The sequence below is a fragment of the Leptonychotes weddellii genome, chromosome 11, assembly GCF_054177405.1.
Source record: "Leptonychotes weddellii isolate Sample4059 chromosome 11, ASM5417740v2, whole genome shotgun sequence".
NCBI classification, from domain to species: domain Eukaryota; kingdom Metazoa; phylum Chordata; class Mammalia; order Carnivora; family Phocidae; genus Leptonychotes; species Leptonychotes weddellii.
In genome coordinates, this window is record NC_138379.1 from 67,439,125 (window position 1) to 67,456,926 (window position 17,802).

The 17,802-nt window shown below is 36.0% G+C and overlaps 1 protein-coding gene and 1 pseudogene across 7 annotated transcripts in view; both read left to right on the plus strand.

Moving 5' to 3' along the window:
• CNTN5 (contactin 5) overlaps positions 1–17,802 on the plus strand; it is a 1,075,732-nt gene that overhangs the window by 840,742 nt on the left and 217,188 nt on the right. For all 7 annotated transcript variants that reach the window (XM_081799059.1, XM_081799056.1, XM_081799055.1 and 4 more), the window contains 3 exons: positions 10,136–10,272; positions 12,305–12,434; positions 14,477–14,627. In XM_081799059.1, the coding sequence (XP_081655185.1) occupies positions 10,136–10,272; positions 12,305–12,434; positions 14,477–14,627 (418 nt within the window). The remainder of the gene's footprint in view (positions 1–10,135; positions 10,273–12,304; positions 12,435–14,476; positions 14,628–17,802) is intronic.
• LOC115938775 (ADP-ribosylation factor-like protein 2-binding protein pseudogene) lies at positions 724–4,138 on the plus strand (annotated as a pseudogene).

Genomic DNA, 17,802 nt, shown 5'->3' on the forward strand with positions numbered 1-17,802 from the left:
TCAAAATGAGTCTCTTGTAGACAGCATATGAATGGGTCCTGTCTTTTTATCCAATCTGCAACCCTGTGCCATTTTATGGGAGCATTTAAGCCATTCACATTGAGAGTGATTATTGAAAGATATGAATTATTTGTCATCATGTTGCCTGTGAAGACATTGTTTTTATAGATTGTCCCTGTAAATTTCTGTTGTAGATCACTCTTGGGGTCTTTCTCCTTTTATAGAACCCCTCTTAATATTTCTTGCAGGGCTGGCTTAGTGGTCACATATTCTTTCAGTTTCTGCTGGTCTTGGAAGCTCTGCATCTCTCCATCCATTCTAAATGACAGCCTTGCTGGATAAAGTATTCTTGGCAGCATGTTCTTCTTGTTTAGTACCCTGAATATGTCTTGCTAGGCCTTTCTGGCTTGCCAGGTCTCTGTGGATAGGTCTGATGTTATCCTGATGTTCCTCCCTCTGTACATAAAGAATCCCTTCCCCCTAACTGCCCTTAAGATGGTTTCCTTGGTTCTAAGATTTGCGAGTTTTACTATTACATGCTGGGGTGTTGGCCTGTTTTCCTTGATCTTGGGAGGGGTCCTCTCTGCCTCTAGGATGCGAATGTTTGTTTCATTCCCCAGTTTAGGGAAGTTCTCAGCTACGATTTGCTCAAATACATCTTCTAGTCCTCTCTCTCTCTCCACTCCCTCTGGGATTCCAATTATTCTGACATCACAACGCTTCATGGTGTAACTTATTTCTCTGATTCTATTTTCATGGATTCTGAGTTGTTTTTCCCTGGCTTCCTCTTTTCCCTTTTTATCTATTATATTGTCTTCCAGGTCGCTTATTCGTTCTTCTGCCTCATTTACCCTACCTGTTAGATTACCTAGATTGGATTGGATCTCACTGATAGCATTTTTAAGTTCTGCCAATTCAGCTTTCATTTCTGCCCTCAGAGACTCTATGTTGCCATTAATTGATTTCTCCATTTTAGCTATTCTCTTCACAATTGATAGCCTGAACTCCATCTCCAACATCTTGGTTATATCTACATCCATTTGTAAATCTGTGGCATAAGTCATATTCTGAGTCTTTTCTATTTTGGGGGTTGCTCCTCCTAGTCATTCTGTTGATGGGTGGTTGAGGGAATGTATAGAGTCCAAATTATTGACCAGAACCCAAGCAAGATGCTCCTGTTTTCTAGGGACCTTAGGGTTGCTGGCCTCTTGTTTTCCCAGCCTGTCTTCTGGGGGAGGGGCCTGCCATGCTGTTACTCAGGCAACCCTGTTTGGGCAGAGTTGCCCTGCCCCCCTGTGGTGGGGGATGGGCTCAGTGGGAATCAGTTTTTTGGGGCTTTTGTTCTCTGGTGGCTTTCCGCATCTCTTCTGAGAGTCAGACCAGAAGAGACCATTTCCAACCCTCTGCCTCAGAGCAGAGAGACCGCAGTCTGTTCTTCAGTGAGCTCTCCAGGCCACACTGTCTCCATTTCTGTCCGTGCTGCTATAAACTGCAGCGTCCTGGGTTGTGCGCCCCTCTGCAGAGCTTCCAGTCCTGCCTCCAGGTCAGGGCACGTCTCTGCCCTTTGTGCTTCTAAAACCGCCAGCCACTCCCAGTTCGCACGCGCGACCCCGCCGCTCCAGGTTTCTGCCCCCGCGGCTGCCCTAAAGTTCTTTCCCTGCTGCTACTGGTCTGCGAGTCTGTGCCCCGTCCCCAGCGAGGGAGGCTGTCGCTCACTGGTCGTGTAGGATCCCCATGGCCAGGCTCCCTCCCGCTGCTGTTTATCCTCCGATATCTGCCCATGGAATCACAGCTCCCCGCTTCGTACCTCGAAACCAACTGCCCATGATATTCTGTTTGTAGAGATCCAGATCTTCTTACATCTCAGGCTGATTTCGTGGGTGCTCAGAGTGGTCTGGTAGATAACCAGCTCAATTCCGGACACCAGTTGAAATAGGGTCCCCTACTCCTCTGCCATTTTTTTCAAAATAAAAAAATCCTTACATGTCTTATTTGACCAATACATTTGAATAACAATACTTATGAAAAGGAAAACAAAATCAAATTAGCAAAAAAAATTTAGGGGCACCTGGGTGGCTCAGTTGGTTAAACCTCTGAATCTTGATTTCAGCTCAGGTCTTGATCTCAGGGTCCAGAGATTGAGCAACAAGGGACATGGAGCTCCACACTCCATGGGGAGTCTGCTTCTCTCCCAATCTCTCTCCCTCTCCCTTTGCCCCTTGCCCTGGTTCACGGGCGCACACACACGTTCTCTCTCAAATAAATAAATCTTAAAAAAAAAACACAAAATTTTAGTAATAATTGAAACTTAGAAAAACTGCATATTTATTCTATTAAATAGTCTTTTGTTCAAAATATAGGGTAGTTTTATTTTTTTTAAGATTTTATTTATTTACTTACCTGAGAGACAGTGAGAGAGCACAAAGCCAGGGGAGCAGCAGAGGGAGAGGCAGAGGCAGAGGGAGAAGTAGAAGCAGGCTCCCCGTTGAGCAAGGACCCCAATGCAGGGCTGGATCCCAGGACTCTGGGATGATGACTTAAGCTGAAGGCAGACACTTAAACACCTGAGCCATCCAGGTGCCCCATATGGTAGTTTTTTAGGTGAAATAATATTTTTTATTATTTCTGCCCCTTCTAGTTTCTGATGATTAATCAAAGACTTCATTTTAACTAGTCACACAAAAATTTTAGTCTTTATATTTCCAATATAAATTGAATGTTGCTTGTTAAAGTTCTCAATATAAATGAAAAGAAAGAATGAGAAACAAAGGAAGAAAGAAGTAAGGAGGTAAGAAGGAAAGAAGGAAGGAAGGAAGCTCAAACAATTTTAAGCAATTTTATATATAAGGAGCTCTCAACAGGAGGTACTTTGTGTACAGAAAAATATTATATAAAGATGCATGATCTCTGAGTTTAAATATATATTATGTGCCCTACCAACTAGTAATCTGTCACCCTGTAGAGTAAGGACACTGTCACTATGATCATTGAAATGTTTGTATTGACAGTTTAGATTAGAAATATAACAGTATTAAAATATACCTGTAAGCAAGATGCTTAAAAGAAAATTACATTGCATTGTACTAAATATCCAGTAAGGAGCACTTTTATTTTCATTTATTTTCATTTCATGGTAGCGTTATAGGTTTCCTTATTTTTGTAAAATCTCTGGAGAGCACCCTCACAAATTTTAATGCCTGCCAATGTCTGCAATTTGATTATATGCTTTTCCAACACAAAAACTGTTTTTGTTTGTTTTGTTATTTATCTTATCTTTCCCATCACTAAGCATTATGTCCAGCACACAGTGGATAATTTTTACAACTCCATGCTATTATAAGAATTAATGCTTAGATATACACACCATTCTTCAAGGTACACTGTAAAGAACAGATGCCAGTCGGGTAACCGACAACGCACTCACAGTGCCAGCAACAGGGAGCCTGAGGTCCCCAGGTGTCTGTGGAGCACCAAGAAGGCTGGGCCGCGGGTGCAGTAGGAGGCTGAGAGGCCTGTTTGCCCTGCAAGTGAATGCGGAGGCCCTGGCAGTGAGGGACCCCTTAGAGGAAGAGAGCCTCTCACTGTCCTCTTCTGCCTCTGACCCAGCATGTGATGCTGTGGTTGGATATTTAGGACATTATCATGGATGATGGACGAGTTCCAATTGTTTCAAATTTCAGTCTCATACTACCAGGAGTTTGAAGACAGAAAATAATAGAATCACCTATATGCCTATTTTTAAACAAATCTATTTCTTTGGTTGAAGAACAGCTACCGGAGTGGATTCTTGGATTTAACATGGCGGCTTTCTCAAGTTTACAGCACCATAAAGATGAAGTGGCTGACATACGCGACATGCTGCTCACACTTACGGAATTTCTAAAAAGCTTTAAAAGAAGGAAAGGGATTGGATTTAAGCAACTGTTTAGTGGTGGCTTTGTTGTGTAAATCATCTTCTATAACAATTTCCCAGAAAGATCTGCAGCCTAAGTCCCACCTCCAGGCAATGAGATCTTCTTCCTCATCTTCCTCAGTGTTGCCCAATAGACTGGGAGAGGTTTTGGCTAATGTGACAGAAGAGTTACATATTGGAAAGACTGTCTTTATTCTGCAATTCTTTACTAATGTTAAGTATTGATGGGTCAAAAGACAATCACCTGACCCACCTGAGACCTATTTCTCCTGAAGCACCTTCTTATGTTCAGTAACCCTAGTCCTCCTCCCTGAGTAGATGCCTTTCTCAGAGTCCTCTGAGTCAGGCTCCTCTGGAACAACCCCAAGTCCAGCAATCCACCCACCTGCCCCAGTATGCAGTGTTGGTGTGTCACTTTTTGGAAGAACTCACCCTCTCCAACTGTCTTTGGCCCAGCAGGCTCTGCATGTCCCACTTGGCTTTTTGTGCACTCACAGCTTTCAGTTTCAGTCTTGCAGCCTCAAAGGTGTTTTTGACTATTTGGGAGATTTATCAAGGGTGTTACTCAAGCCAGCTGCCCGTCCTGAGATTTCTGAAGCATCTTCTATCACAGCCAGTCTTGGCTCTAGGAGTCAACTGAGAGAGCTGTCCTTTGCCTAAAGCTATGCATGAAAATCAATTCCTAGTCTTTTATTTGTAGTCCTTGAATTACTGCCTCCTGCTGGTCTTGATGTAGTCCCACTGTTTCTATAATTCTCTTTTAAGAATTTTTGGAGGGTGCCTGGGTGGCACAGTTGATTAAGCCACCGACTCTTGATTTTGGTTCAGGTTATCATTTCAGGGATGAGATTAAGCCCCATGTTGGGATCCACCCTGAACGTGGAGTCTGCTTAAGATTCTCTCTTTCCTCCCTCTGCCTCTCCTCACTCATGTCTCTCTCAAAAAAAATTATTATTATTATTATTATTATTATTAATTTTAAAAAAGAATTTTTGGAGAAAATATTTTTATAGATGAATAATCAGGCTAACCTAGCAGATATAATCTTGGAATTTCCATGATTACTCACTAAAGATCAGAGTATTATGTTCTGTGTGCTTTTTAGCTGTTAGTACTATGAAAGCAAAAATGCTTTCTATGTTGGTGTTTCTATTTTACTGGGACCCATGAATGTATGCATATGCTGGACTAAAAGCATAGTCCAGAATAAAAGCTATCCCTTTCTTATAGTATGCTGTGTTTCCGCAGGTTTGCTAAAACCCTTTCTGTTTAAGTCAGTTCATTAGGTTTTCTGTTGGGATAGGGTCTCTGCAGTTCCTTCATCCTGTCAAAATCTTCCTACCAAGATGGTGTTCCACTGGTCTAGCTCAGCACTAGTAGGAAAGAACAAACAGCTTTACTCTTCATCTGTCTACTTTGATTTAGTACCATGTTTGACAGAATATTATTGACAGAAAACATGGATATCACAAATCTAAAAAGAAGAAAAAATGTAATAGTTCAATTCCCAATGTGTAATATATATATTACATATATTACATATTTATATATGTAAAAATAAGTCTCTGTACTGTCGTTTCACTTGGCTCTTATAGTTTAAAGGATGAGCTATAGGATCTGTGTGTTTCTGTACTGATGTGCTATTAAATACTTTTGTACCATGAAAAATAAATAAAGAAGTGAAAATGAGGAGAGATTAAGGGACTAATGAAGGGAACAAATAGTTGCCAGGAACTTGTTTCAGACACTACTGCAACTACTAGGTACTTTACATGCATTAACTTACAGTAACTCTTAGAAATTAGTATTCCTGCTTGACAGATGGGAAAACCAAGGCCTAGAAAGGTTAAGAAGTTTATTACTACAAGATAATAGTAAGCTGTAAAACCAGATTCCAACTTAGAACTGGCAAAAACACCAGAATTTGATCTCCAACTATAAGATATTACCTCTCAGTGAAATATTGAGGAGCTGAGCTAAGGCATGGGATAAGAATGGAGGGAGAGTACTTAATTCCTGTTTGCTCATCTTTTATTAATATTAGAGAAAAATGAAAATCCTCACCATTAGTTCTCATTCTCTGTTTTTCTTCTCTCCAGAGTTGTGTTTTTCTATATTAGGCATGATTTGAAAAGTATTTTAGCTGCTGGGGCACCTGAGTGGCTCAGTTGGTTAAGTGTCTGACTGCCTCAGATTGTTATCTCAGGGTCCTGGGATCGAGCCCCATGTCAGGCTGCTCCCCACTCAGCAGGGAGTCTGCTTGTTCCTCTACCCCCCCTTCCTTGCTCTCTCTCTCTCTCAAATAAGTAAATAAAATCTTTTAAAAAATATTTTAGCCACTAAAATACACTAAATATTTACCATACAAGATAATACAAAATTGTATATTCCTGATTGAAAATTACATACACAAAGAAAATGTTTTCAGTCCTAGTTCTTTGGACAATGTATCTCACCTTGAGTTTTGTTGTCATAACAATATATTCACAGTTGATAGAAAAATGAAGCTCATGTTAATGCATGAGCAATAGATTGAGGAGGTAAAGTAACCAGTATTTATAACCATTATATCATCATAGTAGCCCATTGAAATAGGAATTACCATGTATGGCTTACAGATGAGACTCATTAAACTCATTAAAGTAACTCATTCATGATCACATATTAGAGCAAGGTCAGGGTAGCATTGGATTTGAACCTACATTTACCCCCAACTGTATAATCTTTCCAGTATACCATGTTACGCCTCACTGGCCCACAGCTGAAAGTCCTAATATTAAAAATGATCTGTGTGGTTAAATATGTTGACTCTTCAACACTTAAAAGTACAGGAGCAATGAAGGAGGCCAATAACAATTAGCATTTATCAATAGGGGTTTTGAGAATTTCTAATGACAAGAGATAATAAGCAAGAGTTTCTTTATGCACATCTGCTTAATGTTTTTAAAAATGTAACCTGGAGACTGATCTGAAGCTCAAATGAATTGCATAAATAGTTGTCAATATGCACTGCATCTGGTGAGAATGTAACAGCGTCTGGGTTTAAAGTGTCATTCTTTTACCCCCAGAAATAGATGGCCTAACAAAAGATAGATCAAGAAGTTACTAGTTTTTTGTTTGTTTAATTCTAGAGGCAGTATAATAGGCCATTTTTATTTGTCGAATTGTTGGTAGAGTGAATTTGAGTATTTCTGCATGTCTGTCTCATCTACTAGATTTTCAGCTGACAGCAAACACACATTATAACATATTGATATCCTCAGTGTTAAGCATTGTGCCAATAGTGGTGTCCAATAAATGTGTGAAGAAGAAAAGGAAGCAGAAATTATTTCTTTTTAATTTCACTCATCAATTGGTGACAAATTTATTCTGGGCTCAGGACTCCAAATTAGGCCAATTTTATAGAGTAATCCAAAATATCTTTGAAGAAATGTTATTTTGATTTCTAATTTTTTTATTTACTAGATGACACAATCTATTTTTATTTTAATAATTCTTTCTTTCCTAATTTTTCATTTTAGTAACTTTTTAAGATCTCTTTTCAATTTCTTTTTAACTCCCATTAAGTACATCTACCAGCATGAGTTATAGTACATTAAGAGACATATCAAATATAACTAACCTAAAATAAAAACATAAAAATATACATATATAATTAACCAATATCCTATAATTAATTTTATATGTGGGTCAGTGTTTTGTCTAAAATAAATGTATATGTCATGCCAACTTTGCTCTTGAGGATATTGCTATCTAGATGGAGTGTCAAACTATAAACAACTAAAAGATCCAATAACAGTTTAAGTCAGCAACAGCAGTAACAAGCTACTATGGTGATTATTTTCCAAGTGACTAAGAACTAAACATGTCCAAAGAAGGTGAAATGACCCCCTTTTGAGTTTAGAGTTAATAAACCTTAAATAATTTAGACTAAACCTAGAATTATTAGTAGAACTAAAAGAGACAAAGAAGAGAAGTAGAACATTCCACATGAATTTAAAAATTTGAAGAAGATACAGGGTGTGCTTGGAAGATAGCACACCTGTATACTTGGATTACAAGGGTCATGAGTAGTATGAAATAAACTGGCAAAGTAGACTAGGAAAGTATACTGAAAATCCTAATGAGAAAGTAGAGTTTAATATTGCTTTTGTATCTTACCATTCCTATCAGTATTTTTAACATATATGACAGGTAATTATAAAGGGAATGATTTTAAAAGCCAGGCACGAAAGTCAGTATTAATATTTGAAGCTCACCATGGTAAGATTTTTTGCTTGACAGCTCCGAGGTTTGAAGTTGAATCACAGAGTGTGTTCAAAGGCCTACAAATTCTATGTCAAAGTGAGGCTCCTTAAAGACCAGACTATATTGCCTAGAAGACCAATGGGCTACTGAAAACAAAATTCCCATTTAGAGACCAGTAGAAGGCAAAACACATTATGAATGCAATAAATGCTTCCAACTCATTTTTGAATCTGCTGGAGTGGAATGAGAGAATTGTATGCTGCCTGAAGTCAGAAATATCTGACTTTGGAAGTGGTTATTATACCTTATTAACTGTTTGACCTTGGGTGAATTTTTTTAACCTCTATGAATCAAAGTTTCCTGATTCATACAGCTAGATATATTTATTTTCAGGATCAATGTTACAGGGATTAATTGATAATGTAGTTCAGTGCCTAAGATTAGAATTTAATAAACGAGAGTTCTTTTTCTCTTGCTCCTTCTCCTCCCTTCTAAACTGGTTAGGTTTTGGGCATCTGTTGTCCCTTTAGACCCACTATTACAGTATTCATGTGCAATTACCTTCAGTACATCTTCTTTCCTTTCTTGTGCTATCATATCCTGTGGCACTGACTTTAGATTTCCTCTACCACACTGTAAAATCCTAAAAAAAGTGTAAGACATAGATGCTCCTATATCCCTAATAACCTCTAGGACTAAGAAAGGACTAAATAGTATGAGGTGAACGAATCAATGATCAAAGTCCTCACTATCACAAAGTAAAATGTTACTGGTTTATGCCAAAAAAAAGTTGCTAAAGAGAAACAATTCATTCAGTTCAATATTTTCTCATAGTTACTGTTTTAGTTGTTTCAAACAGAGTATTTGTAGACCAATAGTCACTTGTTTTTCAATATTTTTATTTTAAAAATTAATAAAGACACTATTCTGTATCTGACAGATTTTAAACAATTACATTATCTCTTTCTTGATAAAGTAATTTTCCTCTTGTAAGTTTGAAAATATTTTAAAAAGTTTTTGGGGGCGCCTGGATGGCCCAGATGGTTAAATGTCTGCCTTCAGTTCGGGTCATGATCCTGGGGTCCTGGGATCCAGCCGCATGTTGGGGTCCCTGCTCAGTAGAGAGCCTGCTTCTCCCTCTCCCTCTGCCTGCCACTCCCCCTGCTTGTGCGCTCTCTGTCTCTCTCTCTCTGCCAAATAAATAAATAAAATCTTTTTAAAAAATAAAAATAGGGCGCCTGGGTGGCTCAGTTGGTTAAGCGACTGCCTTTGGCTCAGGTCATGATCCTGGAGTCCCTGGATCGAGTCCCGCATCGGGCTCCCTGCTCAGCGGGGAGTCTCCTTCTCTCTCTGACCCTCCTCCCTCTCATGCTCTCTGTCTCTCATTCTCTCTCTCGCAAATAAATAAAATCTTAAAAAAATAAAAATAAAAATAAATAAAAATTAAAAATAAAAATAAATAAAAAGTTTTTGGAGAATGCTAGTAAATATAGAAAAATTTTACACCAAGTGAAATTTGAATTTACAAATTATTTTTCCTATGCCATTCAGGTTCTTTTAGGAAAAACAAAAATAAAAAAGCAAAGCAGTTATTCAGTAAATAGACATGTTGTATTTTTCAGTTTGTGCTAACGCTGCCCCAATACCTGGAAAAAATTATGTCTCTAAGTACCTGATTTCCTACTGAACAAGGTCTGATATCTTGAGGATACTGTAGCCACAGCATAAACTGGGTAAAATAGTAAGATGTACTTGATCTAGCTTACAAAGTGTTTTAAATTGTCAAAATATTGTCATTGCTATATCTTTTTACATAGAGTTCTGTGTGAAATGCAATGTGCTTCTTCCAAATACCTACAATTATGAGAATTGATCATTTTCTTTTAATGCAAGGAATACTTCCATATGAATTTTGAATTTGGTAATGTGTTTGAAAAATGAAATCACCTTTCTTTAATGCTTAAACTCTTATAGCTTATCCACACTGGGTGGAAAAACTGAATGACACTCAGCTGGACAGTGGGAGCCCTCTCCGATGGGAATGTAAGGCTACTGGAAAACCCCGACCCACATACCGTTGGCTGAAGAATGGGGTGCCTCTTTTGCCTCAGGTACTATTGGTAACTGCTAACCTTTTCTTGTGTAATTTTAACAGGATTTCACACAGGACAAACTATCCTCCTTTTGTCTTATGGAAAGTCATTTCTTATTACACCTTCTAATGTATTTGAAGTGAGAACTATAATAGACATAAAATAAAATTCTTTTTAATTACCTCATTACTTTTTTGAGTAATACATTGTTTCTTTAAATTTTATTCAATCCTATAAATTCATAGGAAAATATCAATCATTATCAGATTCATTGCTATTTCTAGCTGACTTTTAGATATCATCTAGTTTGTTGCTGTCACCTTGCAGATGGTGGAGTTAAAGCCCAGGAAGTAAAGTGACTTGCCGAAGGTCACGTATCTAGTGAGAGATGAGACCATAATAGAATCCTAGCCTTCTATATCTTGGACAGGTTATTTCCATGACATCCTACTTAATAGGATTTAAAAGACTTAAATATCTTTTTAGTAAACCTATTGCATGTTTTTGAAATCAATTACTATTTAATTTTAGAATAATGGTAATAATTTTAGCTAACTCCCTTGTTGTGGCCTTTGCAGGAAGGAGGGCAAAAGGAGAATAGTTCAGTATGTATGGCCAAAATGGAGGGGTGGTATATAAAGTTGAAATTCTAAACATAAGCTCTGCCCAGGTCCTGCCACTACCAAGAGGCCTCTTGTCTGTCATTTACCTCTTTGGACTTCAATTTGCTCCTTTGTAAAATGAAGAGATTGGATAAGATCATCCCCACAGTCCCATCCAGCTCCAACATTCCATTATTCTAAAACTGGTTAGGCCCAAACAAAACACAATTACACAAAAGAAATACACAAATACAAAGAACTATAGAGCCATTAAATAAAACAGAGTATGAGAATCCTGAGACATTGGTTCATTGTCTCTTTCTCTAATTTTCTAGGGATACCAGATAAACTTTGAGAAAGGAATACACTGGTCATATTTTCTACTTTCAGCATCCAAGTAAAGTAAATCCCACTAGCAGATAATACTTCTGCAAAGTGAATAGTTTATTTTGAAAATTATGTAAAATTACTTGGCATCTCTGTTGATAGGTAAAGCACTGCTCACTAAAATTAAAAGAATGATTTGCTTGGCATTAAGTAAACAAGACACCTGGTTTGTTTAACAACATTTTAAATTTCAAATTCAATTTTGAAATGTGCTCTTGGCCTTACTTGACCTCAATTTGCACATGCTCAGTTTTTTGTTTTGGGGTTTTTTGTTTTGTTTTTGTTTTTTTTTTAGATTTTATTTATTTATTTGAGAGAGAGAGAGTGAGAGAGAGCACAGAGTGGGGTGAGGGGCAGAGGGAGAAGCAAATTCCCCACTGAACAGGGAGCCCGATTAGGGCTCAATCCCAGGACTCCGGGATCATGGCCTGAGCTAAAGGCAGCCGCTTAACCAACTAAGCCACCCAAGTGCCCTAAGTTTTTTGACTTCTGTATTAAATTTTGTCTCATAATGAAGTTAATATTTTTTGACCAATAATTTTATACAGACTCCAGTTGCAGGGCAGTTTTTTTTCTGAATTTGTTGGAAAGTGAGAAAAAGGTAAATTCCTAATTAGATTAATATTGTAAAGGGATTCTTGTTTTGACTTGGGCTATTTTTAACTTTGTCCCACTTGTCTACAGTCACAATTGTTACCAAAGGTCACATGTGAACCTCTTCTTCTTCTGTAAAATGAATTCAAATAAAAGCTTCATCTGCTGATTATACTTCACAAGCTGAGCTAGTATACCAAACAAAAGCTGCTCAGTATAAAAACAAAACTGATACTAAAACTCATAAGGATAACTACAGGAAAATACAGTTATAATATCTTTTCTGACCAAGAAATAGCTATAATTTACAAAAGACATTTTATAATGAGCAGTAAATTTGCAATGCTAAGTTGTTAAATAATGCTCAACTGCATTCATTGGAGGCTTTTTTTCCCTTGGTCTAGGAGAGAATAACTGCAAAATCTGTATGATTTTTTCACTTTCTTTATTTTTTTATTTTATTACAGAATAGGATTGAGATGGTTAATGGATTATTGATGATCCACAGTGTGAATCAGTCAGATGCTGGAATGTATCAGTGTTTGGCCGAAAATAAATATGGAGTCATTTATGCGAGTGCTGAGCTGAAGATTCTAGGTATGCAATTTCTAAGTAAATAAATAGGAAAAATGTGTAGCTTCATTTCATGCTCTAATTCTTACTATACTGAAGTTTTATGATGTGATTGTAAAAACCTATTTTATGACTTGAAAAGAAATGTTTAATATTTACCCATACAGCTCTTACCTAATGGTAGGCAAGACAATACTCCAAGGTAAAGCACCCTCTCATCATGGGATATCAACCATTATCACCCTTACATGAAAGGGAAGGCCTTTTTGAGGCTGTCCAGCTGTCTCAGAGGGTTACACCTTGATAGGACACTAGCACTTCACTGGTTAAGTACTACAACCAGTGAGTCCATCCAGTGGAATAGGCTCCCCAAATTGAGCATGTTTGGGCCACTGAAAGGATTTTACTTTTTAGCATTCTAGTTTCCTAAACTTTGGTCTGGGAAATTTGTAATGCAAAGGGAGAGACTTAAGTGATCACAACTCACTGTCTCCCAAAGTGAACAGGAGCCCACTGCTTGTTCTGCACTAAAATTCTCAAAGCACAATATTAACAGAAATACCCAAGATCTCAGGAATCTGGGAACTTACCATTTACATATCAGCTAAATGTAACACATCATAAATCAACTTATTGAATTATGAATGTTTGTACTTAAAATTTCTCCACATTATAATAAACCCACCTAAAATAGATAAAGGACTCCAAATTTCCATCTCCTACAGCCTAACCAATCAAATATGAATGTACTTTCTTGTTAACTTACACCCCAATATTTCTGAGTTTAAAAGCCAATTCAGGGGCGACTGGGTGGCTCAGTAGGTTAAGCATCTGAGATCTGAGCATCAGTTCAGGTCATGATCTCAGGGTCCTGGGATCAAGCCCCTTGTCAGACTCCCCACTAAATGCGGAGTCTGTTTGTCCCTCTTCCTTCCCCGACTTGTGCTCTTTCTCTCTCTTTCTCAAATAAATAAATGAATAAAATCTTAGAAAACTAATTCAGCCTTCACCTAGTTAATAGTTTATCCAGAAATACTCTCAAATATGTCCTTTTCTTATTCACTACACATATTTTCAAAATTACCTCTAATAAGTTCTGTTCCTAGTAAGCAAACAAAATCATTACCTGCAGTCACATGAAGTTCCTTCACTTTTCTTTCAATTCTTAACCCATCTCAATTATATACATATCTTTCTCATTATATACATACCTTTTAATGCTGTTGTGCCATGCACTATACTGTTGTATAATGGACATAAAATACTTATGAAATATCCATGAAGTTGTCAGATTAGTTTAAATAAATGCCTCAGATACAGTACACTTTTAAACATATCTTTCAGGTTCTCTTTTAGATTCAAAAGTGTCTTTGTGTGTGTGTGTGTGTTTTTCTCTGTGTCACATGTTCTTTTAGTCCAGTATCCTCAACCCACAGCTGCCCACCAGAATTACTTGGAGAACTTCAATCAAAAATATCTTCGTGAAAATCTAGTGTAAACAATATTAATATTAATGAGTGATCAGACCTAGTTGAATAACTGCAAACAATGAAGTGAAATTTTTAATTGAAATTTAAATAATTCAATTTTTTAAATGTATTTTTTAAACTACATTTAATTTTGTATAATATTAAAGTAAAATATGCATTAAGACTCACAGATAGGAAATGGATGACACAAGATTACCTTCTCCACAGGTAACCCCCATTTTTCCAAAGAAAGCCCCAGATAGACTTTCTTGGGCAACCCCTTCACCTTTTGCTCAAGGTGTTCATTAGTCTTTCACAATTAAAAGTGATAATCATAATTAAATCATGTCATTTTTTTGAAACCGCCTTTGTCTGTGAGCCCCACATTATATGAAACCATTACCTGCAAACAGAAAGAGCATCCAATAAGATATTAATTAAGTATAGATTTAAATTTTGAGGTAGTGCCTTTTACTTGTGTAGATATCCTGCGATTTTATTAGAAATGTGTCCTAAAGAGTTGCAAAATCTTGATGAATGATCCATTAGAGGTTATTGCCATTGCTTCTGGTAGAATTAATATTTTCTTTTTCATAGCTTCAGCTCCTACTTTTGCACTGAATCAACTGAAGAAAACAATAATTGTTACCAAAGGCCAAGAAGTCATCATCGAGTGCAAACCCCAAGGCTCTCCAAAACCAACCATCTCTTGGAAGAAGGGAGATAAAGCCGTGAGAGGGAATAGAAGGTTAGAGGTCTATTTCATAATTCAAACTCTTAACATCAAACTTTTTTGAAGTTGCAGGTGGTACAGAGTATACAAGAAAGAGTTTTTCAGTAATTTGAACCATATTTCAGGAACAGATTAAAATATGATTTTGTCTACATAGTGATTGAAAAGCACCCAAAGTTCTATTTCAATATGGTCAGACTTCTTTGCCTATGTGGTGTTTCAGCACCAATGGGAATTTCACCAGGTTATAAAGAAAGCAAACACGTTCATTAAGCTAGTTACTTTGGTTTCATTTTAAGTTTGCAGATTTGGAGATTCACAAGTTATCTATAATCATTTTTAGAGGTTGTGTCATTATTTTAAGGTTAATATTTTTAAATGATATAAGGATGGATCTTTTGGATAATCACTTATGGCAGAGTACTTTCAAGTGAGATTTGTGTCTAGGTTTGCCCTCTTTTTTTCAATCTTGTTGAGGTAAAATAATATAGGATACTTCAGTTGCCACAGGCAAATGAGAAATGTGCAGAGGAATATTTATTATGTAAAGATTTGGTTTTGGTAAGCAAAACCAAAGGACATCACAAGAGTACAAATGGAGAAAAATTATGAGAGAATCAAATCATGATGGGACTATGTATGCCAAGATCAAAAGCCTGTGCTCTACTAATCATTAACATACTGGTGTTGCAAATGGTGATTCAGATTTGACAAAATAATATCCTCTATTATGTTGAAATAAGGTTGCATAGGTCATTTAAGTTTTGTTTTTCATTTGACCTATAAGGATAAGGAGTTTATGCCTTATTTTATGTCTGCCTGGATCTAAGTAATCATATAGTAAAAGTTAATTTATGTCAGTATTAGGGGTCCATTTGAATAATTCTTTAGGTAATTTTGGAATATTTTGGTGAGATATTTGAAAATTTTCTTTAGAAATTTGTTCTTTCCCATCCTAATCTGAAAAACACTGATTTAAATTGCCTTCTCAGATGAGATTTACAGACTGATTGGGTTTAGTTCAGGCACAAGGATGGATGATGCCTGGAAAGGGTGATATCTGGGATTGAAAAGGGTTATACTGGGTATCTAGTTTTGAAAGAGAATTTATCTTTGTTACTTGAGGCAGGAAGCAGGGCAAAATCACAAACTGTGAGATCAATGTTACATATGGTTGAATTGCATTTGATTGAATTGCTTATAGTGGAGTTGAATTTTTTTGGTATTGTTGCTCATAGAAATTAAAAAAAAAAAAACCTGCCACAATCCTTATTAAAGCAGAAGAAAATATTTTTTGTATAATATGATAAATAATTTAAATTGTTTGATTATCATTTTATCTGAATGAACTGAAAATTTTTATATCATCAAAATGTATTTGTCCTATTGGTGTAAGCCACTGCATCTGAAAAGCATTACTTTGTGTCATTTGTAGGTGGCATGTGAGTCTTGTCCTGTTTATTTCAGTTCACCATAGAATGTTTCTCAGCAAGTATTCAGACATCACATGATGAGTCTTAAAAATTAGGTGGCATCTCATTGGTAAAGGCAAATGTATTGAGAGAGGAACAGGATTATGAATTTTCTGTTACAACAAATATAAAGATACTAAACTTTTTTTTTTCCATAAGTTGAAAAAAAGTTTGTAAATTTTCCAGTTTTGTTGATTCCTTTTCTCCTCACTTCTATCCCCTCAGGCTAGTGGGACAAATACACTGGTTTCAAATTCAGATCACTCAATTTTCCAAATGTCAAATACTTCTGGTCAAAGTGCCATTCAGGAAGGAGGCTAAAATGTGAAATATTTGTATTTTTATTTATTCAAGTAAAAGCAAGACTGGGCCACATTTAATCAGCATTTTGCCTACTCTGATCTGTATGTTTATGTTTGTAAACTCTGATCTGTATGTTTATGTTTATAAACTGCTTTAATTTAGTAACTCCAGAAGCATTTTTATATTTAAAATCGGCAGGCACACTTGCAAAATATTGTTTTTACTAATGTACAATTTGTTACTTTATTGTGTAGTCCCAGGTTTCATGAAGAATACAATCTATTTAGATATAAAAATATTAAACACTCAAGTATTAAAATAAGAGGATAAGATGTAAATAGCAATAGAAAGAATTCCATAAAGCAGCTTACACTGCTTTATGTAGATATTTGAAAAACTGTGCATTCTAAAAATATGAATGGAAACTTGAAAATTAAAATTTCAAATGTACACATTATACATTCTTTAAAATAGAATACCAGTTACATATGACACCTTATTTTCTTATAGAAATTTTAGTTTACCTCTCTCTGTTATAAAGCATACCACCTAATAAGAGTTGTGAATATAAATTTAAGTGGAAAGGGAAGTATTAGAAAACTGTTAAGGTTTTGAAAAGTTTATGTCATGTATATTTCACATTAGGAATACAGATTCAAATCATGGTTTATTCTCTTGAAATACAAGTATATTTACTATTCATGTGATCTACATCAAATAGGTTCCCCACTCATCCAACCTATAATAATTGGAAAAAATGTTAAATATATTAGTCTTGTCCTTCATTCACAATTTTCACAGTTATTTTGGATTCATTTCAAATTAAAGATTGAAACAGCAAATGGCAATTTCCTATGTGGGCATATAGAGATGAGTATTATATTGAAGGAAAGGAGCAAAAATAATAATGCATTATAAAAGAAACATTCAAATGTGAAAAATACAGCACTTCAAAAGCATAAAATTATGTCCAGTGCAATAGCATAAAAATGTAATGAAAGATGTTAATTGCAGAAAAATGTCATTTAATTATTTGAAAACATGTCAGAAACTCAAATTAAAAAAAAGAATTTAAACCTATGGTCAATTGCAATTTAACTCTAAACTGTAAATGCAATGTCATAACAACTGAAGATTAATAGTTAATCATTTGTTTCATCAACAGAATGCCAAAGGACATATTGACTTTTCTTTTTCTGCCAAATTTTGGTTGAATCTTTCAAATTTTGCTTTGTTTTGTTTGTTTCGGAAAGGGATCTTCTTTGGTTTTTTTTTTTTTCTTTTTTTGTATTTATCTGTTCTACTAAAGAAATACTTAAATCATTATCCAAAAATTTAAAATTCAGTAAATAATAACTAGAACATAATATAACTTTTAGAAGAAATCTGATTAACAAAGAAGTTGCCTACTGGGG